The 27,716-nt window shown below is 24.6% G+C and overlaps 2 protein-coding genes across 2 annotated transcripts in view; one reads left to right on the top strand and one right to left on the bottom strand.

Annotated features, from left to right (window-relative positions):
* Positions 1–15,186, bottom strand: part of LOC112601084 (prolactin-releasing peptide receptor) — a 97,814-nt gene extending 82,628 nt beyond the window's left edge. Inside the window, exons 1-2 of the mRNA XM_025348511.1 lie at positions 15,097–15,186; positions 7,530–7,998 (exon numbers count right to left, since the gene is read on the bottom strand). Coding sequence (XP_025204296.1) covers positions 7,530–7,916 — 387 coding nt within the window. The 5' untranslated portion in view covers positions 7,917–7,998; positions 15,097–15,186. The remainder of the gene's footprint in view (positions 1–7,529; positions 7,999–15,096) is intronic.
* A 1,196-nt stretch (positions 15,187–16,382) lies between these two features.
* Positions 16,383–26,856, top strand: LOC112601048 (ionotropic receptor 25a). The gene is made up of 17 exons (XM_025348454.1): positions 16,383–16,485; positions 16,573–16,725; positions 18,147–18,306; positions 18,902–19,044; positions 19,760–19,986; positions 20,886–21,067; positions 21,577–21,694; positions 21,777–22,004; positions 22,178–22,319; positions 22,399–22,454; positions 22,517–22,716; positions 22,853–22,991; positions 23,792–24,042; positions 24,344–24,543; positions 24,647–24,907; positions 26,223–26,442; positions 26,577–26,856. The coding sequence occupies exons 1-17, from the start codon at positions 16,383–16,385 to the stop codon at positions 26,611–26,613; spliced, it is 2,820 nt and encodes a 939-aa protein (XP_025204239.1). The 3' UTR covers positions 26,614–26,856.
* Positions 26,857–27,716: the final 860 nt, after the last annotated feature.

The following is a 27,716-nucleotide window of genomic DNA, read 5'->3' as shown; positions in this document are numbered from 1 at the left end:
ATAAAATACTATCCTAGATTTTTAAATCAAATATTATTTATGCATTATATTATATTCATTGCCCCCTATAAAAAAAATCTGTGAAAAAGCATTACAATACACATAAGTGGTTCGGTATATATTATGATATTTTTCATTAATAATAAAGGTAGCCACTCAACAGTGATACTTTATAAAAAAATTAAACCAAGATTAATTATTATTTATGATAATTGAAATTTAAAAAAGATTTAAGTCTCTAAACTATTTTGTCTTCAGCTTATAACGGGGTTTTCCAGGAATAGTATAGAAATCAAGAGCGGGTATTAGTGGATTTGAGTAATTTTGGTAGTTTTTTCTATTATATTTATTTTTGAATCTATATGAATGGCGGGTGTAGTTGGAGAAATAAAATAGAGTATTTCACATTTTTTCTGATCATACAAAGGGTAATGGATTTTAAGATTTGAGTTTTTTATACTAAATTTTTTTTTAGTACCCCATAATTAGATGCCGTATGTTCAAATAAGCATCAATAAAGTTTTAAAAAGAAGTTATTTAGTTTTCATCCTAAGTTTAGAATGTTAACTGAATAAGTAATAAAGCGATTTCTTTCTAGAGAAAAGAAGGATTCGCTTGGTTTTTATATGATTTACCCAGAATTGCCTAAATAAAGAAAGTCTGAAGATTTTGGAATATTTTGTTTATTTAAAGTGACAGCTGGTGGTACGATTCTACGTTTTAAGATAATGGTTAAATGTAAGGATTTCTTGTGATCTATTCTTATTTGCATTTAGTGTATCAAGCTAACACAAGGTCTAAATGTTTTTGTAGGTAATAGTCAGCATTTATTAAATATTTGAGTGATAAGTAAGTTATTTATTCGTCGACAAAAATAATAAATAAAACGTACGTGTTTGGCTATTTTATAAACCTACAATTCTGATACGGTGAACAAAGAAAACGTTTGAAGTCTTACCAAATTTCGACATAATCATAATCAGTGTAGTGGCTCAAAAATAGATCATAAAACAGTAAGTATAAGCAAAACACATCAGAAAATCTTTACATGAACACAAACAAAAATAATAACTGAAAAGGGTTACCAATAAGCACTCAACTTGCTGATAGTTAAATTAAAAATAATTTAAATATAATTAAAAATATAATTCAATTTATAAAATTGAATAAATAAATATAATTATAATATAATATAATATATAATATAATATTATAATAATATTATAATATTATAATATTATTATATTATAATATAATTATAATTTTATAAATTTATAAAATTTATTAAGCTTTAAGATCTACCTCTATTTCAAATTTCCGACCACCATAACTGAAGCACAAATGGCTCGAATTACAACAGAAAATACTTTCACTACAAATAACAAATCATCTAAATTATTAAATTTATAAAATTATAAATATAACAATTTTTCTTGCATCACTTATTAGATTACATTTTTATGTTATTATTTCATGGAAAAAATTTACAAGGATGGCATGTTCCAATTTGTTTCTCGGATCTCTGAACAAATGTTTTTTATACGTGGTTTTAAAAATAGTCATTACATATCATAAATTTTAATTTTACTTTCGTACAAAACATTTAAAACACACATGTAAGCGTTTACTACAATAAAAATAAGTACAAAAAATGGGTATAATTGAATAAAAAAATGTTTAACAAAAAATAATAATATATATTTTGTGGTATCTTTTTAAATAAATTTAAAACAAATAATAATATACTATTCAACTATAATAATTAATTTTATTTAATTGAATATAAACATTTTGATTTTAACCTATGTCTTAGCGAAATAGCGAAATAAAAATTACAGGAATTTACCAAAGTTTTACTTGAATTTTTCAAGCTTACACAAAACCAATATTCGTAAATAGAATAAGTTCTAAATATGCATTTTAGTAACATTATATGAATTTGTTACTATTCCAAAGAGAAATCAGTGAATATTGATTAAATACATATTAATTATGTATATTTAATCAATATCATGAATTATATAGATGACTGATGTACATTGCTCCTTGTCGAGCCACCCGGCACGTAATCCTCAGAAATTCCACGTCACTTTCGCCACAGTATCGTTTCGTCGTACTACACAACACTTTACATCAAACATATTAAACTCGCAAACGGTATGACTTAAAAATGATCCGAACATCGTATCTAGCGAATAGTACAGCTGCGAGACTGACGTTGAAAAAGCTAACAGTGACAACCTATGTCGTACGAATGATAACATAAGATATCACGGATATTATCTGGAGATAAACTGTGTATGCTGGTAATAAGAAAAATAATTTGGCGAAACTATATAATTCATAGTTTTAGAAGTCGTCGTTAAAATTATTTAGTTTATCAATTATGAGTTATATGAAAGAGCTCTACCCAGCCGAACTTATTTCGAGATTATTCAACCTCACTATGTAATTAACGGATGAACGCATTCGTAAAGTTGTCTCCAACATTTTTATCGGCAAAACCCAGAGTGTATGCATGACCAAGACGACCGCCAACCATATCTACTATTGTTTATGGCATATTTCTAGCAAGCGGGTAACTCGATATTTTTCATCAAAAAATCTTATGAAACGATCATCGCGGCTGTTCTCTTCTCGTCTGTCTACACCATCTGATTGCCGAATGTGTGTCGTCTTTATGCTTTTATTTTCGTTTTCTATGTCGGAATTCGTGAGGAATTTCCGGTCTCAAATCTCAAACTATAAGACTATGACCTACTGTTTTTTTTTTATCATCGTTCGATTGCATAACATTGCGTTATACTTTAAGTGTTTTGTGGTTGCAAAACAAATATTTATTGTCTCCGATCCGAAAACATGTGCCACCGTTTTCCAATGAACAGGTCAACACGTTGAGGTAAGATACATAGCCACTATTATTATTCACTATTTTTTTGAAGGAATAAACAATTTCATACACCTATTTTAAATAGTTAATAAATTAGATTTTATTGATTTCTTATTTTTATAATTATATTAATATTATTATGAAGAAAAATTGGAATAAACCTATAGTAAAACCAAGGCGAACCCGCCGTAAGATAATTTTTATCAAGTATCTATAACATACATAAATTATAAATAATTTTGTACATTACTATCGATTTGTCTATATCTTATAAGCCAATGACAGATACACATATTTTCGTAATGTCTGATGTATCATACTTTCATACTGAGCCTTCTGAACGTTATTGATATAACAACGAACATTAAGATTACCAAACCATTATAAAGGTAAATATCTGAACAATAAAGTGTTTTATTATGCTACTTAATGATTATTAAAATATATTTATTGATATCTAGATTATTTACAAAAAATGGTCTATCTATTTTAAAGTTAAATTTATAAAATGCACTCGAACGTATAATACGTGATATGATATTTTTAAAATATTTGTGTTAAAAACTGTCTCATATTTTATACGTACATGCGTCATGCATATCATTTAAACTATTTAACATTTCTATTTGGAGCAAACAATAGGTATCAAATATAATATTATGATGAATTTCATTCAGAGCGAAAAATATATGCGGACAAATTAGTTATAGGCCATTAAAAAACTTAAAAAAAGCATTTTGCGAAATACAGTCATAATTTTATTTGTAATTTTTATTGTGTAACTACTAACCTCTTGTATTTACACTATATTTGTATTATCTATTTAGCTGTATTAAAATATACTAGGTATAATACCATGATAGGTTATATTATTTATTCTATTAATTAAACTTAAAAGTCATGAGTTAATTTGAACTTTTGCTAAATTAAAATTAAATTAGTGTTAAAATTCAAATAAGTATTATTTAGATTATGTTGAATCTAATGTTAAATTTATTTTATATCAGTTTATTTATTCTTGTTCGGTTAATAGAATTTATGTTTTTAAGGATTTTAAATTGATCATAAATATTAGGCTGCAAAAATATTTAATTTTTACGAATTGCTTCATCATAATAATACCTACTTACTAATAAATATTCTAATATTTCAATGTTTAAGGAATTATACAGATTTAAAAAAAAATGTAGATATTTAGATAGTGTAATTTTATAATAATCATATTTTCCATAGTGACGAATAACATTTTATTTGAATACGACCAATTCTTAGTTTTTTAAACAAAATTAAGTTGCATGTTTATTTAAAAAAAGAAATAAAAAATATCTAAATAATATAATAATATTATGCTTACTTAAAAAAAAAAAGTTTACGATTTAAAAGTTAGAAGTTAGAACTATAGTAAATTTACGAACGAATATAAATTAAATTAATAGAATTTCTCATGGGAAAAACATATTTTAATTTCATCTTTTAGTTTTATATTTTGGTAATAATAAATTTATTTTAATATTCTTAACATAAATAAATTACCATTCTAACTCTTATTTTAATATATATATAATAAATTGTATTTAATTCCGTGCATAATGTGTATTTTTTGTGTCAAATATCTAATTTGTAAAAATTTAAATTATCACAAAAGAACTTTAAAGTAGGTATCATAAAAATATCATTATTGTTTTAAATAATTAAAATTTAAATACATGTATATTTTTAATGAATAATAATAAAATTTTCAAAATAAGATTACTCATTTTTGATAAACAGTTAAAGCTAAAGGATTCATTATTTACAACGTATCTCTGAGTGTATATTAATAACTAAAAATCATGTAAATTTTAAATTCAAAAATAGAACAAACCCATTTCTCGTAAAATAATAATATAAATGGATGTGGCTTAACATGAATATTTGACAAAAGATATTTGTAAACAGACAAACAGTGAATAAGTTATACGCCTCAAAATAGAATTGTAAAAATGTTATTATAGTTGTGTTTTATAATTTAGTTTCACTGTCGATGAGAGGAAATCGAATTTTGATGTTTTTGTCAGCTTTTTTACAATAGTGTGGAACATTTTTCTGAGTGGAAATAGACAGATCGACAATTCGTCAATGTCTTCGTTGACACGAAGAACATTTACTGATTTTAATAATTAATCATTATGTTACGTTGGTACATACAGTTCTCAACCATGCCTTCGTTGAGTAATTGACTGACAAGGGTACCGGTAGCCAGTGCACATTTTTTCACAATTACGAGTAAACCAAAAATAGGTTAGAACCTTGGAGGATGCAGCGTTAAAAGTTTTATTCGATATCTATTAATTAATTAAGGCATTGACATAATATTTTAACGATTTAATGGAAAAAAGCGGGCAAGTGGGTACTAATGCTACCCTAATGCTATACATTGGGGGGTCAGGTGAACCTCAGACTAGGGTAGGTTAAATTTGAATGCAATGATAGGTATCATTGTTTACGAAAAACGTTTCTGAACGGAGATGATTTATCAGTCTAGGATATATTATATTTAAATATTGTCATACATTCTATTTTAAAACAAATATTTTATTTTTCAATTAGGACGCATTTGCAAAAGTCATGGTTAATCAATCAATTAATTATTAATGCTTATGAATTATACCTACAAAATAATTTACAAATATTCATGGTTTTGACGAATTTTTGTCAATATTTGAACTTCAAATGCTAATAAAAAAAAAATTGTGCATATATTAAATTTTTGATCACTATAAGAATAATTTATGAAGAACTTTGTATTAAATTTTCAAGTATTTTGATTGGGCCAAAAAAATTTTATCGACACTTCAAAAAAAAATTTCAGAAAAGTTTAAAATTTTAGTTGTCTATAAATAGCTCAAAAAAAGTCAAAATATTTTGAAAATTAAATCATGTAAAGAAAATGCCAATCTAAATAACTGGTAAAATTTTCAAGTATCCTATGACTTGATACTTTTTGAATATTAACAAATATTTAAAATCGTTCGAGGATAAATTGTTATCGTTACGCTATTTCATAAAAATTTAAAATTCAAACGCACTTAAAATTTTTCCTATAATGATGCTTCGAGTTTTTTCTATAGCTACTTGAAGGAAAACTTAGGGAAAACATAGTGTAGTATTTTTAATCCTTAGTTATAAACACAAAAAATTTTATGATTTTTCAACTTCAAAATTACTTACAAATTTTCGCGTTTTCGATAGATTTCGTTAATATTTTAACTATAAACGTTTAAAAAACAAAACTGTGACTAACGATTTTTAATTTTTTTAGCTACAATAAGAACAACTTATAAGAAACCTTGTATTAAATTTTCAAAATTTTTTGGTAATCCAACATTTTTTTATTGACACTTCAAAAAAAAATTCTCATAAAAATCGATAATTTCAGTGGTCTGTAAATAACTCAAAAAAGTCAACATTTTTTAAAAATTAAACTGTATATAGATAACACCAACATAAAAATTTGGTGAAAATTTCAAGTATTTACAGTTATTAGTTTTTGAATTACAACCATATAATAAAACCGATTTGGTCAAAAACTGGTTTCGCGTAAAAATTGCCGTTATTCCGTCATTTTTTTTTTTGTTTTTCTCAATTTTTTTGAAAATTGTTGGAAAATATCTACTTTTTACCTCTATAATGCACCAAGGATATTCACTTTTCCATCGGAAACACCCCCGAAGTTTTAAATTGAAGCATTATTTCGACTACTTATGCTGTACACAGACACAAAAAAAAAAAACACATCATTGTAAAATCAATACATTTATCACTCCGTTCAAAATCTAAAAATAAATACAAATCATTCTATTATTTGATAGTTTAAGCTAATATATTAGAGTTTAATAAAAACCTATATTAAGAAACACTATTTAAGTTTTGGAAATTATATCACAATATAATAGGATTTTGTTTTTAATAAGATTTAAATTTGAAAAAGCTTAAATTCTAATTGTAATTAAACTATAAGCTTAAAAAAACTTTTTAATGACGATAATGATATTTTATAGATAATAAGTAAATAATATATTTTTCAAATGATAACAACCCTTCGGTAAATTGATAAATCGTTAAAGAAAATATGATTCATTTGAAAATATGTTGATTTACTTAAAACGAAATTTGAGCAAATAGTTGTTTAAATTATTACAATACAATTACGTACTAAGGATAATAGTTAATGATGAATATGGTCAACGGTTAAACAATGAAATGATGGATGTAATATTTATTCGAGTAAATGAGTCCCAACAATCAATCGAACAATTTCTATATAATATAATAATAATATGGTAATATATTTATGTCGATCATTATATAATTCAAAAACCGTCACGACACCATATAGTATAAACACTTTCTAAACGCCATGACATCATATCATTATGAAATCGTAGTATTTCAATACAGGGGGGTGTATTAAAGCGTTCGAATGTAGAAAACTAATAACAGACGTAGAATCGGGACAAATCCTAGCAGAACGGTACAGGTGAGCAATGTTCGACGAACACGTGTGCGTTGTACCGCGCTAGGTTAGGTGTATGACTCGATATTATTATATCGCAATATACGTCGGCCGGATATCAACAACCGTATAAAAGGACCTTACCTGGAGCATTGGCAGGAAGAAACACAGGAACCGTCCGAATATCCAGTTTTGGACCAGCAACACCATCAGCGATATGGGCAGCACGGAAACGCACTCGACGATGCCCGTGACGGCCAGGTTGGCCACGTAAACGTACACCGGATCGGCCGCGTACAGCCGCTTTCTGGCCACAATGGCCAGCACGTAGGCGTTGCACAGCGCGCCGGCCATGATGAGCGCGCTGTAGCCGCACACGAACGCCGGATATGTGTGCCGGACGGACGAACGGAGCTGCGGACGGTTGAAGTCGGTCGTGTCGTTCCGGAAGCCCCGCAGGTAGTCGGCCACTACGGCCACCCATTTGTGCGGCAAATCGTCAAACTGGTTGTTGGACTTGAGATGGTCCATGTCGCGATGCTGGCCTTACACGCCCGCGTGACAGTCCACGACTGTGCGGATGTTGCGCACTACGATACCGTCTCTGCACTTCCTGCACACAACAGAACAATGCATTATATTAAAGTCGTCGTATTATCAGGTGTTCATCGTTTGCGCTGAATATTGCGGTTATTTTCGTCCAAGCTATCTGAATATATTTGCACAATAGGCGGTACTTAACGCGTGTCTTTTGCGCGCCGGACAGAGCTGGCGTGATCGCGAGCGGAAAAATGATATGCGTACCATTATTGCATAATCGATCACGCCGGGAAAATATCAAACGAAAAGTCGCGGACGTGTCGCGAATGTAAACCCAAGCAAATGGAAAATATTCACGATTCACATACTGTAGATAATAGTATTATGATAATAGAGTGTTGCAGGAAACGAGTTAACGATTTTTTCGATATTCCGTATTTTACTGGACGGTTATCGTGCGAACTACGGAACCACGTTCCGTATACTGATCGTTTGGAAAAAAGTAAAATGATTTTTGTGAAATCTGATGTTTTTCTTTCGGTTGGATATCACGCCGCCGTGATCAATTTCTTATTTTATCGCATGTAAATGTAATAAAAACCTATAAAGTATATACCATCTGCGGTGCTGGCGCAATTGATATGCCGAGACGTACTTTAATATCGTTCGACAAAATTTATGTGTAATCTTTTTGGAAATCCCATATTATTTTTTTCCTCGTAATTTTCGCCGCAATTGATGTACACGTTTCAACAAACATTAGCGTAACCTTTTTTTCAATATAACAGTTATTTAAAAGCTGATTTTTAATTTTTTTTAATATATTTATCAGTTAAAAATAATATTTTTAAATTCTCAAGATTTTTTTGTACTACTTAAGGAGTGTTTGTGATACGAACTTTCATTTTTTTTAAACGAGAACCCACTGAATACCTCTTTTCTACTGTAAATTATTAAGCAAATATTTTATTGTATTAAAATTAAAATTTTGAACGAGTAATTCTTGATTTATTTAACTTATTTATTAAAGATAATAGGTTTGGAAAGTATGGGACCAATGGCCACTTGAATATTTTAATAATTGATATTAGTCTATCAATATTTATGATTTTTTTAATTGTTCCAAATATAATCCATACTAGATACAATATTTAATTTATTTTATATTTTTGTGAAACCATTTTTAAGACTATATTATTTTTAATATAAACATTTTGATAACTGAAATTTACTCGTTCGAATTTGCTATTACACAATTTTTGTACCATACATTAACATTTTCAAAAAAAATTATATTCCAAATAATTTATAATAAACCTTCATTTAAAAAAACAGAAGCACGTTCCTTAAGAAGTACAAAAACTTAGAAACAATTAAAAATATAGTTTTTTTATTATATTTAAAAATTTCCAAAATAAAAATTAGAATAATTTAAATTAAAAAAAAAAAAACACCATCTCGGTAAGTGAATATGGTTGGTGAGTCAACTTGTATACTTACACACATTATCGAAAGCCTATAATTTTATCTAAATAAAATAATATATAGTTTACACGAAAATAAAGATATTTAACTAACATATCAACTCATAAATACGTGTATTGAATTTTAATTTGAAAATATTAAAATTTGTTAAGAATATTAGTCGATACATGTATTTGGTCTGTTGCTAATTAACATGCATCGTTCCGCGATAGCTATATAAATTTATTGTACCGAACATATTGTAAATATACCAGTATCCATGTAAATCTAAGGTTAGAATTCACCCCTATCTATACCCATATAAAAACGAGTTCTAAACTCTTTGGATCCAAAGATACAGTTTAACAAAGTACCTGTCTAAAAGTCGAAAGTGTCCAATACCGTATAAATTGATAGCTTTCTCACGTACCAATACTAACAATCGTTCAATTGATGTGACTTACTCTCAAAATTGAAATAATTATTACGTTTGAAAATTAATTAATTAAATAATGTATTTCGTAATCAATTCTAATACCAACTTGTGAGTGAAGATGCTCATGCAAACTACATAGATTCTCATCTAAAATGATCCCTACTCTATTCAGGCGTAGGTAAATCAAGTTCCAAATGAATTTATCGTTTTTCAAAATTGGTAAATTGAGTCCTTCGTATAAGAATTAAAGCAGGAAATTGAGTCCTATTTGAATCATGATCAAACTCTGTCCTTTTTATTAAGCACACTTTTAATAATATAAATTTTTTTTTTTTTTATATAAACCCTGCAGAGTTATTGGTACACTGCGCCATTTCAGGCGGTATACGTTTTAATGAATTGTTATATAAATGTCGTACATTAAGCTGGTTACACACGAAGCGAGATATAAAGATAAAACGATATAATAATAAGATACATAATATTTTATTGTATTTGAAGAATTTCAGTTAAGTATAATATCGAAATACACTATAAAAAATAGAATACATTAAGAGAACAAATTATGAAGTACAAGAATAATAAAATAAGTAGTAGAATTGACTATATTAAGCTCGTATCATTTAAATATTTATCCGTTTACTTTAAAGAGTATTATTTATTATTAACAATATTATTTATTGTTGACTATATATTAACTATTATTTATTAGTTATTACTGACCACATTACTTATTATAATTATTATTTATTTAAAACTTGACATTATTTACTTGTTTTACTATTATTATTGATAATATATTTTATAGTATTATTTAATTATTAATATTATTAATTTACAACAGTAAATATTTTAGACATGACTTAATTTACCGTTTTTTTTTTTTCAGGTGGGACTCAGTTTACCAAAAAATGATAAAATAGAACTCAATTTACCAAATCCGCTCTATTCATATACCACAATGGCCTTCTATGGTAAACATGACGTGAGTTATTTCTTACGATATTTTTATTCTCCGAATTAAATATAATCTGACAATGTCCCAAATTTCACTTATGGTTTCTGTATATTTAAACAAAGTGGTCAATTTAACGTAAGATACTTATTATTTCAGTAAACATTAACATTTTTTACCAACTTTTAAGTATTTTACTCTTTTGAGTAACATCATACTTTGTTAATTTCATATATCTGAAGTAGAATATGTTACTCGCAGTTTTTTAATCTACATAAATCAAATTTCAGATAAGTAGTTTATTAATTAAAATTATTTAAAATTTAGACGATAGTGGATTAGTGGACCAACGTTTTGCGGTGTAGCTCTACCTTTTACTCCATTCCCACTCATTTAAAAACTTTAAATATTTGTAACTCATAAAATACTAATCCAAAATTGAATTTTTATGTATAAAAGTACTAAAAAAATTATTCTGCTTTATAATAAAAAATTAAAAATACATATTACTATTAAAAAACTATAAATATAAAAAATATTTTTTATAAAAATGTTTTACTTAACGGCTTAAAAAATATAAAAATTGTTTTTTTTAAATATTAATTTTTTTTTTTAAGAATGAGTGTTAAGTTAAATTAATCACCTAGAATCTGCAAAGTTTTAGTACTGTTCGTGTCATTGTTATTGTCACAAATATTCTTGAGTGATAACTTAATTAGATACAAATTATTATACCAATCAATACATGTGTATTTAAGTAATATACATACGAAATAAAAGTATTGTAATACATCATATTACTTATCTGTAGGTATTCTATACACACTGTATTTTGAACCATCCATCCCGTATATCCTTTTAAATTTTTTTTTTTATCAGTTTTAAATAAAAATATCTATGTCAACATTTCCTCTGAAAAATAAATTAAGAATTTTAAAACTTTATTTTCAGCATTAAATTCTTATTAAATAATAAATAATGAACATTGTTTAAAATAATATTTATTTCACATATTCAAGTTTTAGAGTATTATAATTATTTTATATTTCATAAAATGTTATTATTAATGATCATAAGAAGGTCGCCAAATGGCTAATTTGTTTTTATTTTATTCATAGCAAATTTAATTTAATAAACTTTGTTTTTACTCGATTTAAGTATAATAAATTTATAAGTTTGATAAAAAAAATAATGTTGAATGAGATCGAGGATTAATTTTATTAAAACTCGTTGAAAAAATATCATTTAAGATCTATGTTTTTAATTATATTTACATATAAATATTTAGTTTCAGAATTTTTAAGTATAAAAAGCTACCTAAAAAGTAAAAATAAATTGTTCAATATGATCGCATAATAATTTTCGAGGAACCATGTACCTCTTTCTCATTATTTATACCGACATAAATTTTAGATATAATTTCATATTTCCCATATTTAAAAATAATAAATATCTTTTCAACAAATTACTTTTCACTTTTCAGGATTTTATTATATTTTTTATAATGTAGAAACACAAAGCCGTGGTAGTTTGATACAATATTAGTTATTCAGTTTTTACGACAGATCATCGGAAAATATACAGTTGTTAATTATATGTCCAACTACTAATGAATTAGGTAGAAAAGTCAGACCTACGATAAATCGACTTTACTTTTTATACAAATAATAATTTCAAGTAGATACTACTCATCTATGCGTTACATAAATTATGTATCTTTATTTTGATGCTAATTAAAATTACATTTAATCAATTTCAGTCAATATACTTTTACTTTGATGTAAATTACATACAGCTGTATTATTATTAAGTTTTGGGACTTGTGACAGTCATAAGATATAATCTGAGTTTAACGTATAGTTATTAGTAAAACACATCAAGGTGTAATAGTTACGGTTATGTTATTATGTTAGGTGCGGAGAATTACAAATACAAAATATTTCGTATCTACATTGCAAAATTCTGTAGGTTATTGTATATTTTGAAGATTATGCTACACAGAATTTAAACTCAAACAGACTGTTTGAGTATATTACTTATGCATTTGATTTTACCGTAAACAATATCATTTATTTTTTCAAATTGTTTTCAGTTATATGCCAGACAGATTTTTTCTTCTTATAAGTAATAAATTATAAACTAATAACAATATTTTTTTTTCATTATTATAAAGTGTCTAAAAATTAATTTAAAATGCGCAAACTTATTATTTTTATATTTATGGTGCATATAAAATTAATATATTTTGTATTTTAACTAAATCTAATGTATATTATTAAAAAAATCATACTTCAAAGTAAACATAAAGCACACGGTATAGTGAGAGGTTTTATATTTATTATAATATTTAAAAAAATTTTTTTTAGAATTTTATAAATTATATTAATATTTATGATTATCCAAAAATATTTCTATTAATTATATTTATATTAACCTGCAGTCACTTTTATTGTAAATTTATTATGACTATAAGTTGAAAGTGTGCATTAGTGCATAGCTTCAACATTTTACGTCATAAAAATGATAAATGAGCTATATATGGTACCATAAGATCATTTTTAATAAAACAAAATACAGTGAATTGAATTCAAGTTAAAAACTACATAATTATATTTACTATAGTTTGACAAAAAAAAAAACCTAAACAAAATATTAAGGGTATTTTTACGATCCTAAAAAAATGTAATTAAAATAAAATTCTCATCATTTGTTTAATTGCAAATATTTATTTTCCTTTTTAAATATAAAACTTAATTTTAAATTAAGTAAGTACAAATATTAAAGAATAAAACCATGTAAAATTAATTTCATATGATTATTCAGATAAAAAAAACTTTTAAAATCAAAAATATTAAATCTTTTGAGGTATAAAAATATATTTTTTATTTATTAAACGTTATAGTTTCTTTTAATTTGTACATTTATGTAATGTTTATATTATAAAAATTATACAAAATTATACTTAAAAAATGTATATTAATTTAAATGTCCTAAATTATTTATATTTTTAATATTAAAATTTTTAAATATCTGCCAAAATTGATTAACAGAATCCATAAAAATAAAAATAAATATTCCATAAGCATAAAATCACTTATAACCATATTTCCGATATAAATATAATATTTTTTGGTTTATAATAAACAGCAACTAAAAAATAAAATATTATCATCACCATAAATACTTATTAAAGTCTAAAATTTAAAACCAAAGTTCAATAGTTTATTTGAAATATTCATAAAATATGAATTTTTGATATATGATAAAATATGACTGATGTAGATTAATCACATTATATTACTTTACTGATACTAATCTTACTTATTTAATTACATTTTACAAGAGTTATTATCATATTCAATAAATACAAATTATGTTTATAGATATACATGAACTCCATAGAATACCTTATTCGTTAAAATTTAATTTATTATAATTTAGTCCAATCTCAGATAAATACAGTTTTTTTTACTCGGAAAATCAAAATTTTTTTGAAGCATTTAACCACATACTAATAAATATACTATCTGTACAATTATAAATGATAAAAACACAAAAATATTTTCAAGATCATTTGTTATCTTTTTATCATAATAAATGTATACTATATCCAGAATTAATAAATGAATATCTACCTAATAATATCATAAAAATAATTAATTTAAACAAGTTATTTTTGGAATATAGCTGTGTATTTTACGAAAACGTACAAAAAACAACAATTTTTAACTTATTTAAAAAAAAAATCAATTTAACTAATTTAACTTACCTACTGTTTAAAAATTATGATTTTCAATTAATGTATTATTTGCATGTGTATAGAAGCAATACAGAATTTTTAAATTATACACAATTTTTAAGCAATGTCTTCAGAATAATCCTTATTTCTTAAAATTTAGAAAAATTCTTTAAGTGAATTTACACAACTGAAATAAAAGTTAAATATGTGATATGTATAATATATAAATTAAATTGATTTATATTGATTTAAAATTTTAAAATTAAAATTAAAATTCTTATAAAATAAGAAAAATTACAATTATAGACCATAAAATTATTTAAATGATCGATATTAAGATAATATTTATACATTTAGTTCATAAAAAATTTAATACTACCTACGCTTATATTTTATTTTTATCATTCTATAATAATTAGTTAATAATATTAAGATAAAAAAAAAATTAAATTAATTAAACTCAAATGAAATAAATATATTTTAAATCTGTATCTATTATATTGTTCAAATATTGAATAATATATTTTTAAGTATTAACTCATTTTAAATCTATTAATAAATAAATAAATAAACTTACCGATACGTAATTAATAAATCAAATGTACAAGTTACTGTCCTCTTGACTTTTAGGTCATTTTGGGCAAAACACTCCGAAAAGACTGACAGGTGAAGCTGACGCAGACCTCTAGCATCTCGGTCGTGTACCACACACAAACAGAAAATGGTTGCTATGGCATCAGCACAACGCGTTGTGGCGCTTTTCTCGATGAGTTTACTAAACATTTATTTTAGTTATTATTATTTTATTCAAAACAAACGTACATTTATAATTGTAAATATATATAAGCATACATATTAATTATATTTTGTTGTAATTCATAAATAAGTAAACTAACTAACATGAGTTAAAATAAAAGTGATTGCAAAGAAAATGTTATTTAATAACGTGTCTTATGTCTAATTAAGTGTAGTTATTTAACTTTAACAATATCAAAACTATCAATCAGCAAATAATATAATACATCATAATACTTCAATTCAAATAAAATACGATACACATAATATCGTATTAAATATTTTATATAATATTATATAGCTACTATGTATACTCAATAATTTAATTTTAAATTCTTACTTACTATACAAATGGTTGAAAAAATAACAATGAATTATAAATTTTGTATGTAAATTCTTTTGTTTTAAAATTTAATTAATTATAACTATTATCAAATGTAAATATTAACATAACAATGATATACGTCAACTGTCAAAAGTAGTATAATTTTTATTTTGTTTTTAATTATTCATAAATTACAATAGTATAAGTTTCTTAGTTGTATAATTAAATTAATACAGACTTCACAAAATGTAGTAAAATCAAAATTATTAATGATAGTTATTAGTTTTATAATATTAATATTCTTCTTATTATTCTTTCAAAACTAAATATATAGTTTAATAACATGTTAATTATTTAATACATTATTAACTAAAAAAACTCCATTTTGATTATTATTGTAATTATAAATACTTATATATTCCCAATGTTTTGATTAACTAATCAAATAAAATTATTCGGTTTTTTTTTTTTTTTTTAATATACTTAGTTTAAATTAATCCTTTTTCTAGAGCCTGTTTATAATTCTATATTTTCTTAGTATTATATGTAAAAAAAATAGTTGTATTAAAATATATAAATGAAATTTTTAATTTGATTTGTTTTTACCAAACAAGCATTCATTCAAGTTTAATAGTGTTTTGACCAACGTATCCCTTGGTGACTGTTAACAATGGTTCTTGAAAAAAAAGGTTTTTTTATGAATTAACGAAATAAAAAATAATTCAGTTCAGAATTGTAGTAAGATGTTAACCATGTATAAACCAGTGCAAGGAATAACAATTTTATTATTGATTAATAATCTATTTAACATAGGTTTGTCACAAAATTTACAGACAGTCAATATCCGTAAGTTAATAAAATTTTTAATATAAAAAAAATATATGTTTTGTTATTTAAACTATAAAATATTAAATAATTTGGGGATTCCAATAGTCTTTATCAATGATCGAACTAATGAAGTAGCTGAAGAGACTCTGAATGTGGCATTGAATTATATCCGAAGAAATCCTAGGGTTGGATTGATGATCGATGGTTTATATTCTGTAAAAATTGGTGGAGATGATGCTTCAGCTATATTAGAAACACGTATGATATTACATTTAAATAATTTAAAACGTACATCTATAAATCCAATCATTTTCAAAATATTTATTTTTACAACAATAATATTTCATATTATCCATAAAATAACATAAATATTAATAGATCAATAATAATAACAAAATATTTAAATTTACTTCTTTTCATACTAAATTTATTTAACTTAAATTAATGCTGATATATAAATTCATAAGGTTGAAAAAATCTGATTTAATTTATTTGGTTTATTTTGTAGTTATACATTTAATATTTATCTTCATAAATCATATTTTATACATTTTAAAATAATAAATACATTCATGGACTATCAAAATATTGTAGATAGTCTGTAAAATAACATAATATTGTGTCAAATTATAAAAATTCAATAGATAGATATGTTTTTTTAATAAGAAAAGTGATTTACATATTGTCAATAACTATAATAATAGATTGGTTTATTTCAAAAACTGATCTTATTATCGTAAACACATAGTTAGCAAATCAGTAGTTACAAGAATAAAGAAATTTAATTTAAATAAAAATATGCTTTAGAAACTATTATATTATTACTGTTTCTACTTCATAGATAAATAAGAAATAGTAGCTTTTCTTTTTCTTTTTTTATTATTCTTTCCAAATGTTGTCTTTATTATTTATAAGTTAATAAGCCTATAAAAACAAACATTGCGCTTATTTTTTACTATTTTTCAATTTAACCACTGGTAAGAATATGATTTTAACTTGAAAAATCAATTTAAACAATAATATGAAAATTATAATCACTGCAATCGTTGATATTTTATCATTAAATTTGATAACATAAACTTGAAAAAATAAATAAAAACTGACCATTCATATATTTACATTACCAATTAGTAATACTTACCATTTATGTAAAAATATTTTTTTTTTTTTTGTTGTCTATCGAGAATTAAGACCATACCGTTACATATCCATAATTCCAGTTTTCCCTATCAGTCACTTGTGTCTCCAAGCCTTTCCCTTTATTCAGTAATTTTATATCATGTTTTAATATTATCTTTTTTGTCTCAAACGGGAACTTCCAAACAGTATTTTTTCTTGTGGATTATCTTCCATAATCGTTTATAAAAATGTTGGATGACTTCGCCACCGTGTCTACTGTCTAGCCCATTGTAATCTTCGACTCTTGATAGTACCCAATATATTTTATTCCTGGATAATTCTCTATAACTCGTTATTTTTTCTTACTCCTCACTCTTCCATCTTATATACAACTATGTATTTAACAACTTTTACATTCGTAAAAATTATAAACACAACTCGAAAAAAACTTTATTTTGTCAAAACTAACGTCATATATCTGTATTGGTAAAACTGCTATAGCCAACAACATAAATATATAAATACAATTTACACTCATTAACACCATTTTAAAAATGTAGTTTGTGTAAACTATAATGCATCCATTCGCAACAATAAACCACCACATCTGGTCATTGACACAACAATTAATGGAGTTGCATCAGAAGCTGTAAAATCATTTACTGCTGCTTTAGCATTGCCTACTGTTAGTGCATCATATGGACAAAATGGTGATATAAGGTAATTGGTTAAATTTAGTATTAAAAAATCATATAATATATGACTGTAATAATTATTATATTACAAAAATCAATGTCAATGGAACTTGATTTACTCAACATAATCAATATATAGGTACCTAAAGATATAAGTAAATTACTTATAAAAACACACATCCAAGTATCATATATCCAAGAATAAAATGGAATAATTTATTTGATTGGTTATTTAAAAAATGATTATCTTAATTTGTGTTGTCATTATTGTCAACAAAAATTAATTAAATCTCAAATTTGCAACTTATGTAAAGGAAAAAAATTTTAAATGACATTGATGACATTGTACAATTAAAAACATGTAAAACATTACCCGTTATTTATTTTTTTAAGTTATAAAAACCTATAATAATTAAATTTTTAAAATTTAAAAATATGTTTTACATTCAAATTTTTTATTTGAAATAAAGTTAATGTATTATTTAATTTTTGAAATATTCCTAGCCAACATAAAACATTTAACTACATTGCCTCCAACAATTTTAATCTAAAATAATAATGGTATTACATTTAAAATTTATTTTCTGAGAATAATTAATAAACATCATTTTATTTTTAAGACAATGGAGAAATTTAGACGGAGAACAACAAAAATATCTGATACAAATTAATCCACCTGCAGACCTTATACCAGAAATAATAAGAAGTATTGTAGTAGCACAAAATATAACAAATGCTGGCATAATGTTTGATGATACATTCGGTATGTAAAGTATAAACTACATAAGGTATTCAATAAAAATTTAATATGATATACAGGAAAATCGAAAACGAATAAATTATTATTTTTAACGAGCATAAATATATTAATATAAATAATAGCATAAGAATATATATATATATATACATATATGTACATGACATATTTTGTAACACATAAACAACAATTGTTTCTCAAGTATATCATTTCAAAATAATTTTTGATTAGATTATATAAATCAAAAACATTTTGAAGTATCGTATCATTTAATTATTTTTAGTAAAATATAAATATAAAATGGAATTATATCACAATGATGCAAAAATTTACCAAATAAACATGTACCTACATTATAATATTATTTTTACTTTTTAAAACTACAATTTTACTATAAGTACTGTTATAGGTAAATACAGAATACATTTTTCATTTGCATACTAATGTAACATTGATCTTATCGAACCAAAATATATAGATACCTATGCTCTAGGACAATTACAATAATTTTAAAATAAACATAAAATAATTATGATACCCATTATATTTTTATGTTAAACTAATTATTTACCTGATTTTCTTCATACGTAAATTGAATGACTTTTATCATAAAAATATTTTTCATAATTGTTCATAATACTCTGATAATTTAAAGCGTTAGTTATACTTGATGTAATTAATATTTTAAATAATATAAATGTAATAATGTTATGTAATCTAGTAATGGATCACAAGTATAAATCGTTACTACAAAATATTCCGACTAGACATATTATAGCTGCTATTGATGACACTACCAGCATTAAGCTACACTTGACCAGATTCCGTGATGTAGACATAGTAAATTTTTTTGTATTGGGAAAATTATCAATCATTAAATCAGTTTTGGACCACGCCAATTCCAATAAGTTATTTGGTCGAAAATATGCATGGCATGTCATTACACAGGTAAAATATAAAATATACATACGTAAATAACTCGGAAACAAAAATACTTATATAATCCAGTGCATATTATTTAATAATCAGATTATTTTAATTTATTGTGAGCAATATTTTTTTTATATTTTTATAATTTAAAGTACTCAAAATTATTTAAATAAAAATAAATAGTTATAAATTATAAATTTTAAAAACTGTGCACTAAAAATTCCTGTAAATATATAAATATAATTTCAAAATATATTAAATTATTACGCACTTAGTGCAAAATAATATCATTAACTTTATAAATGTTAAAATTTCCTGTGAAATTTACTTAAGATCTAGTTAAAACTTTTAAACTTGTTTAATTTTTTCTTCGGGTACCCAACATAAAGTATGACAATTTATAAATTAAACTATATTCAACAAACTTTGATGGTACTTAAGTAAGTAAAAATTTAAAGTCGAAAAGTTTTTCTCAAGAAGATTTTACTGTGAATTCAAACCTATTTTTTCATCTTAGATATAATTAGTTGGCAATAGAATATGACTAAATGCTTATATTATGTTGTATATGTGATAGGTGCTGACTGACAGAAGATATCTACTTACGACTGAAAATCATTCTAATTATTTTATAAACTAAATAAAATATTATAATCTATAGAAAATCGTATTTACATAAAACATATACTATTACTTCATGAATTCTAAATTCTCAAACATTTAAAATTAAATATATTATCATTATAGAACATTTAATATCGTCAGTAATAAATCAAAATACACAAAAGTTTATCATGGTTTCAAAATTTATTATATTCAATATCTTAAATATATAAAATTACAAGAAATTGTAGTATCAATTGAAAAAATTAATACACTAAATTACAGGTTGAATCAAGTATCTATTTTTTAAATAGGATAAAGGATCACTCAAATGTGGCTGTTCTAATGCTACTATTTTATTTGTAAAACCTGAGCCAGATGCTGCAAGTCGAGAAAAATTATCAAATTTAAGAACAACATATGGTTTAACGTCAACACCAGAACTGAAAGCAGCATTTTACTTTGATTTTTACTACCGATCCTTGTTAGCAATCAGGTATAATAATAATATTCATCAATCATAATACTAATTGCATACATTAATACATCATCTGGTAACAAAATATAAATTATAAATCTACATAACTGTTTCAAGTAAAATAATTTATCTTTATAATTATAAATATAATTTTATAATATAGACAAAGAAGTATTAGCTCATACGTATTGATTATAGAATAAACTAAAATAAATTCAAACTATAAACATTGCTATTAAAGCAAAGAGTCCTCAACCTTTTTTAGGCCGCGGACCACCATTATTTTTGTTAAATTTAATGGACTGCATTCGTAATATAAATATGTATTAAATAATAAAAAATACATTTAAAGTATACGCTATGCTTAAAATATGTTCACGGGCCTCGGATAAAGACAATGCAGACCGGATGGAAGATCCTTATATTAAAATATTATTAAAATTTAATATGGTTATCTAACAATCCGTATAATGTTATATTAACATTTAAAAATACGGTTTATTTATTTTAGTTAATGTAATTTATAGATCGATGATGAATAGTGGTGAATGGCCAGCTAATGTTACCTACACTACATGCGATGAATACAATGAAGAAAATCCACTTCCAAGAAGAAATGTCGATTTAAGAAGATATTTAAAAGATGTAAATAATTAAAAATCAAAATGTCTTTAATATTTTGTTATTTGTATTTACTAATTAAATATTATGTATTTGTTACTTTAAGATGACAGAACCACCCTCTTACGCTCCATTTTTAATAGATACAAATGGGCACAGTTATGAAGAATTTACAATGAGATTAGAAAAAGTAACAGTTTTAAACAGTCAATCAGTAAGTGCTGAAAACGTGGGCTCGTGGAAGGCAAGTCTTAATTCGCCGATCGTTGTAAAAGATGCCGCAAACATGACACATTTTTCTGCCGTCACTGTATACAGAGTAGTCACTGTGTTGGTAAATAATATTTATAGCTATACAGTACACTGTACACACATTTTACACTATTCAGTACAATTTTATGCATACGTTCAATTAATTATGATGATTATTATTATAATTTATAAGTATTCATTTAAGCGTTGATATGATTTTGCATTTGTATATATTACATAAGTGATTTGTTTCAGCAAAATCCATTTATGATACAAGTTGATGACGAAGATGGCAAAGGTGTAAAGTTTAAAGGTTATTGTATTGATTTAATCGAAGAAATTAGAAAATTAATTGGTTTTGAGTACGAAATCTATATAGCACCAGACAACAATTTTGGTAAATTTAAAAATATTGTAATAATAAAACCAAAAATAGTTTTATTATATTACTCATACAAAATATTTAATTTGTTCAGGTAATATGGACGAAAATGGACAATGGAACGGGATGATTAAAGAACTCGTCGAAAAGGTATACATACCTAATTTAAAATTCAATTATACATTCGTTTTTATTGTAATTCAATTTATTAGAGAGCTGATATTGCATTGGGTTCTCTATCAGTTATGGCTGAGAGAGAAAATGTTGTGGATTTTACGGTTCCTTATTACGATTTAGTCGGAATAACAATTCTAATGAAAAAACCACAAACGCCAACTTCGTTGTTTAAATTTCTTACAGTTCTAGAAAACGATGTATGGATGTGTATACTTGGTGCTTACTTTTTTACCAGGTGAATGACATATATAACAGATCCATCAATACGTATATATATACATTATACATTTATATAATGTAGATATAAATATTTAATAATACACATGAAATTTCAATGTGAACTCATGCTATAAATATTTTTTTTATATTAGTTTTTTAATGTGGGTATTTGATCGATGGAGCCCATATAGTTATCAAAATAATAGAAATAAATATAAAGATGACGAAGAAAAACGAGAATTCAACTTAAAAGAGTGTTTATGGTTTTGTATGACTTCTTTAACTCCTCAGGTAATACTTACTTTCGTAAACAATAAGCAATAACCAAGTTAAAACTAACAAAATAAATGAAAAAGAAATTTATTTCTAAAATTTAAAACTACTTTTTAAATATTTAAGAATTAAAAAACAGTATCTAACTGTAAAATAACATTTGTGTCGGCAGTTTTTATAGCGGTTACCACAAAAAAATCATATCCAAAACTCACGAACAAAACTCTCGACCATTGATTATTGTAACAGATCTCTCAATACAATCAATAATAAATAGCTATAATATAACAGCTTCAACAATAATTCTCGACACAAATTATAAAATAGTTGTCTTATCATTCCTTTTTTACGTTGATTTCATCAATCAAGCTTCCCCGGAAAATCATTTTTTCTTTCAACTGTCAGTTGAAGACAGCAAATAAAAATACTAAAAATCAATTCTTCTTAGGCAACTTATATGTCCTAATCCAACCTTTAAGTCTATGTCCCAATGGGCTCTACACAAATCATTTTTTATTTCATCTAGCTTACTTAATTTAGCTTAGTATTTGACTCTTAAATATATTTTAACAATTTTGTCATTATTAAGTAAAATATTTTTGAAAAATATTACCAAATATACAATAAATTTTTAAAATATACTAAATCTCATCTATAATTACAATAATAATAGGTATTAATTGGATAATAATGTATATAAATCATTTCTTTTAATTTTATAACTCAACATCTAAGTCAAATTCGCATTTTTGTCATTGACACTTGTAATTTAGTTATAAAGACTTAACAATTGTTTTTTTTTTTTACAATTATTTTAGGGCGGGGGTGAAGCTCCCAAAAATCTTTCCGGCAGACTAGTTGCTGCTACATGGTGGCTTTTCGGATTTATAATTATAGCATCTTATACTGCTAATTTAGCAGCTTTCCTAACAGTTTCTCGATTGGACACTCCAGTAGAATCATTGGATGATTTATCCAAACAATATAAAATACAATATGCTCCACTGAATGGTTCATCAGCAATGACTTATTTTCAAAGAATGGCCGACATTGAAACACGATTTTATGAGTTGAGTACTAATAGTTTTTAAAAAATTTAATACATCCAACTGTTTAATTAATAAAAAAAATTCAATGCACTTATTTAACAAATAAAATATTACACAAGACTTTTTTTACACTTTTCTCGTGAATAATATTATGTTAATAACACTTTAATAAAGCTAACTACCTAAGACGTTATTATGTCGTGACTATTTTAGTTTTAATAACAAAGTCCTGTTTAAAACGTATTAAAATGTTACAACAACAAAAAACACTATACATCAAAATAATAACTATGTCAAATATTTTTAATTCTCTAATTTTAGAATATGGAAAGATATGAGTTTAAATGACAGTTTGAGTGAAGTAGAACGAGCGAAATTAGCTGTTTGGGATTATCCAGTAAGTGACAAATACACAAAAATGTGGCAAGCAATGAAAGAGGCTAAACTACCTAATACTTTAGAAGAGGCAATCGAAAGAGTTCAAAGTTCTAAATCATCTAGTGAAGGATTCGCTTATTTAGGTATCTCATTTTTAAAGATGTACAACTATAAATTAAAATCCGAGTAATAAATTCAAAGCGTTGTTATTTTTAATACTAAAGTGAAAATATTGTTCTATTTTAGGAGACGCTACAGACATTAGATATCAAGTAATGATAGATTGCCATTTACAAATGGTCGGCGACGAATTCTCTAGAAAACCATATGCTATTGCTGTTCAACAAGGATCTCCATTAAAAGATCAATTCAATAATGCAATTTTATTATTACTCAATAAACGAAAATTAGAAAAATTAAAAGAGACTTGGTGGAATCTGAACCCAGAAAGAATACAATGTGAAAAACAAGATAATCAATCTGATGGCATCAGTATCCATAACATAGGTTGTATATTTTTACTTGACACATTTGTTGCGTAAAAAAAAGTGATAGCACGTTAGCCGGGTCATAAAGTTGATGAAAATTCGTCTATAATAGCATCAAAAAAATAATTTCACTAACACATATTATTATACCTAAAAAATAATTAATATTCATTTTTTTATCCGTTACACGAAGAGTCAAAGACTAAATATATTTTAACGCATAGTAAGATACTAAACATCAAATAAAACGTATTTTCATCAAATACACTCGTCAATAATAATATTAATATCCGACCTACTGAAGTATACGAATTAAAAAAAAACAAAAAGTTCATTAAAAAAAAAAAAACCAGACAAAAGTAGGTAGATATTTATAAACGAATTAAAGGAACATAATAAGTATTTTTTTGTAGGAATGTATGCATGAAAATATAATTTTTCTACTGCACGTTAATATTTTTATATTTAACATTATTTACTTTCAATATTTATTTAAGCAAAACAAAATTAAACAAAACAAAAAAATACTACAACATTATACGTTATTATCTATATTATACTCTTACAACGGCTGTAAGTTTAGTAATGTCTCCAAAAACTCCATCGATCTTACAGAAAAAAGAAAATTTTCATTGTATGCTTACTGCTATATGCATATTATATTTATGAATATTCTAATATTTAACTTTTAGATCACTTAGGTATTAGATAGGTAATATATGTAGATGCTATAGTATAATCATATATCACCTATTATAAGTTAAAACAAAATTAATTATATTACAGGATAAACTCGAAATGAGGATCATTTATTTTTAGACAAACACTGATTACATTTCGACAAATAAATGATTTTTAAAAATAAGTATTACCTACATCGAAATTTCACTTAGAGCAGTACATAAAACAAAACTAATTTAACCTATTGTACTATTTAACTATTTATACTTTAAAATACCTGATTAGATATTTTATTCTTAATTCTATCAACAAAATAATACTCAAATGTAACCCAGATCTCTATAACCCAGATTTCATGTGTACCACCTACTCAACAATTTTATTAATATAGTATATAGATACTTATTACATATACAAACTGTGATATTATAACTTTTGGGATTCACGTTCGTACTTCTTAAAACTTAATTTTGTATTTATTTATTTATACATAATAAACTAATATATAAAATAAGTATACCAATAGCTATTAGGTATAAATAAGTCAATAGATACCAACTTATTCTAACCTGTTCAGATTAAAATGTAATAATACGATATTAAGTAATTTATAAAATGTATTTATTTTGTTATAACATTTTTGCTTACTATAGGTGGAGTTTTTATTGTTATATTTGTTGGAATTGGACTAGCTTGCTTTACGTTAGCTTTTGAATATTGGTGGTATAAATATAAAAAAAGTTCAAAAGTTGCAAACACAATGAATCCAAAACAAATGGCGATGACTAGAGATAGTGAATTTACATATCCAACGATACCGACATTTGATGCAACTTCTGGAATGAGATCAAGAAGTATTATTCAAGGTTTTAGGTAAATACCTAACATTATATATTTACTATAATTGTTTTCCAAAATAAATATTTTTGTAAATATTGTCCAGTGTGTAGATGAATTAATAATGTACAAAATTTGATTTTAATAAGAAAAAAATATTATATTTTTAGACGATCTGTTGGTCAGTCTTCGCCCAAACAAAAATAATGGAATCGTGTATGTTTTACCTACCAACATATGGAGATTCAATCAAATAGTGTATGTCACAATAACTTAAAAAAATTAATAATAAATAAGCAACTTTTTGATACAATAATTATTAGAGTGTAAAATATTAAAATTATTATTTGTTCGCACCGTCATAATTAGAGACCGGATTTATATGCAAATGCATATATGATATACTGGAATAAGCTTTTGGAATCTGATGAAAATTTTCCCAGATTTAGATCATTTTTATTAAAATAACATTAATTGTATTTTACATATTTTGCATAATTCAACGATTTTACCTATTAAATACATATTTGTGGTTTAATAGTGCATATTATTATTGATAACACATATATTTGTTTTTCGTCGTATTTTAATGTTCACAGCCGCAGAATATCGATAAAATTACTACCGTTTGTTATTTCCTAACATAATATGTTAGATGACATATGAGTATATAACATATATATATATATATATATATATATATACATAAATATAATATTAATATAGATAAATTCGTTGTTTATATAATTGAGTTTAAATATTCCACGGAAACCGATCAATCGGTGTCATGCGTTTTACGTTTAAAATTGTGTCAGATTTTGTGACTAGTGATTTTTGATATAATTTTAATTCGTAACTTTAAAATGCTTAAAGTAAAAAAAACCAATTGGAGTCACAAAGAACAATTTAAAACTCAAAGAATCAAATTTAAAAATACAAAACCAAGTTTTATTTCTAATATGAACGTGGATAATTTTAATGGAGATATCTGCCAGGCTTTTAATACTGCTAATATTTCTTTATTTAAATTATAAAATCTATCTCTTCGTGTTTACCTTGAAAAATATACTAAACGACACTTACCAGATTGAAGATAAACAATGTTAAATAGCGAAGATGACGAAATACTTTTTTATACCTTTTTTAATACCTACTTAATTAATTAATACTTATTTTTAACATAATTTTAAATAAAATATTTTCGATTCAATTTTTAGTGCATATTTAGTAATAAATTCATATTTTTTAGCATATTACAGTATTTTTAGAGTATATTTTAAAGATTTGTGTGCATAAAAAACCCGGTTCTT

This window comes from Melanaphis sacchari, unplaced genomic scaffold (assembly GCF_002803265.2).
Source record: "Melanaphis sacchari strain LSU unplaced genomic scaffold, SCAv2.0 Contig74_pilon_pilon, whole genome shotgun sequence".
NCBI classification, from domain to species: Eukaryota; Metazoa; Arthropoda; class Insecta; order Hemiptera; family Aphididae; genus Melanaphis; species Melanaphis sacchari.
The sequence above is the reverse complement of the archived record's forward strand: the minus strand, read 5'-3'. Positions and strand labels throughout refer to the sequence as shown.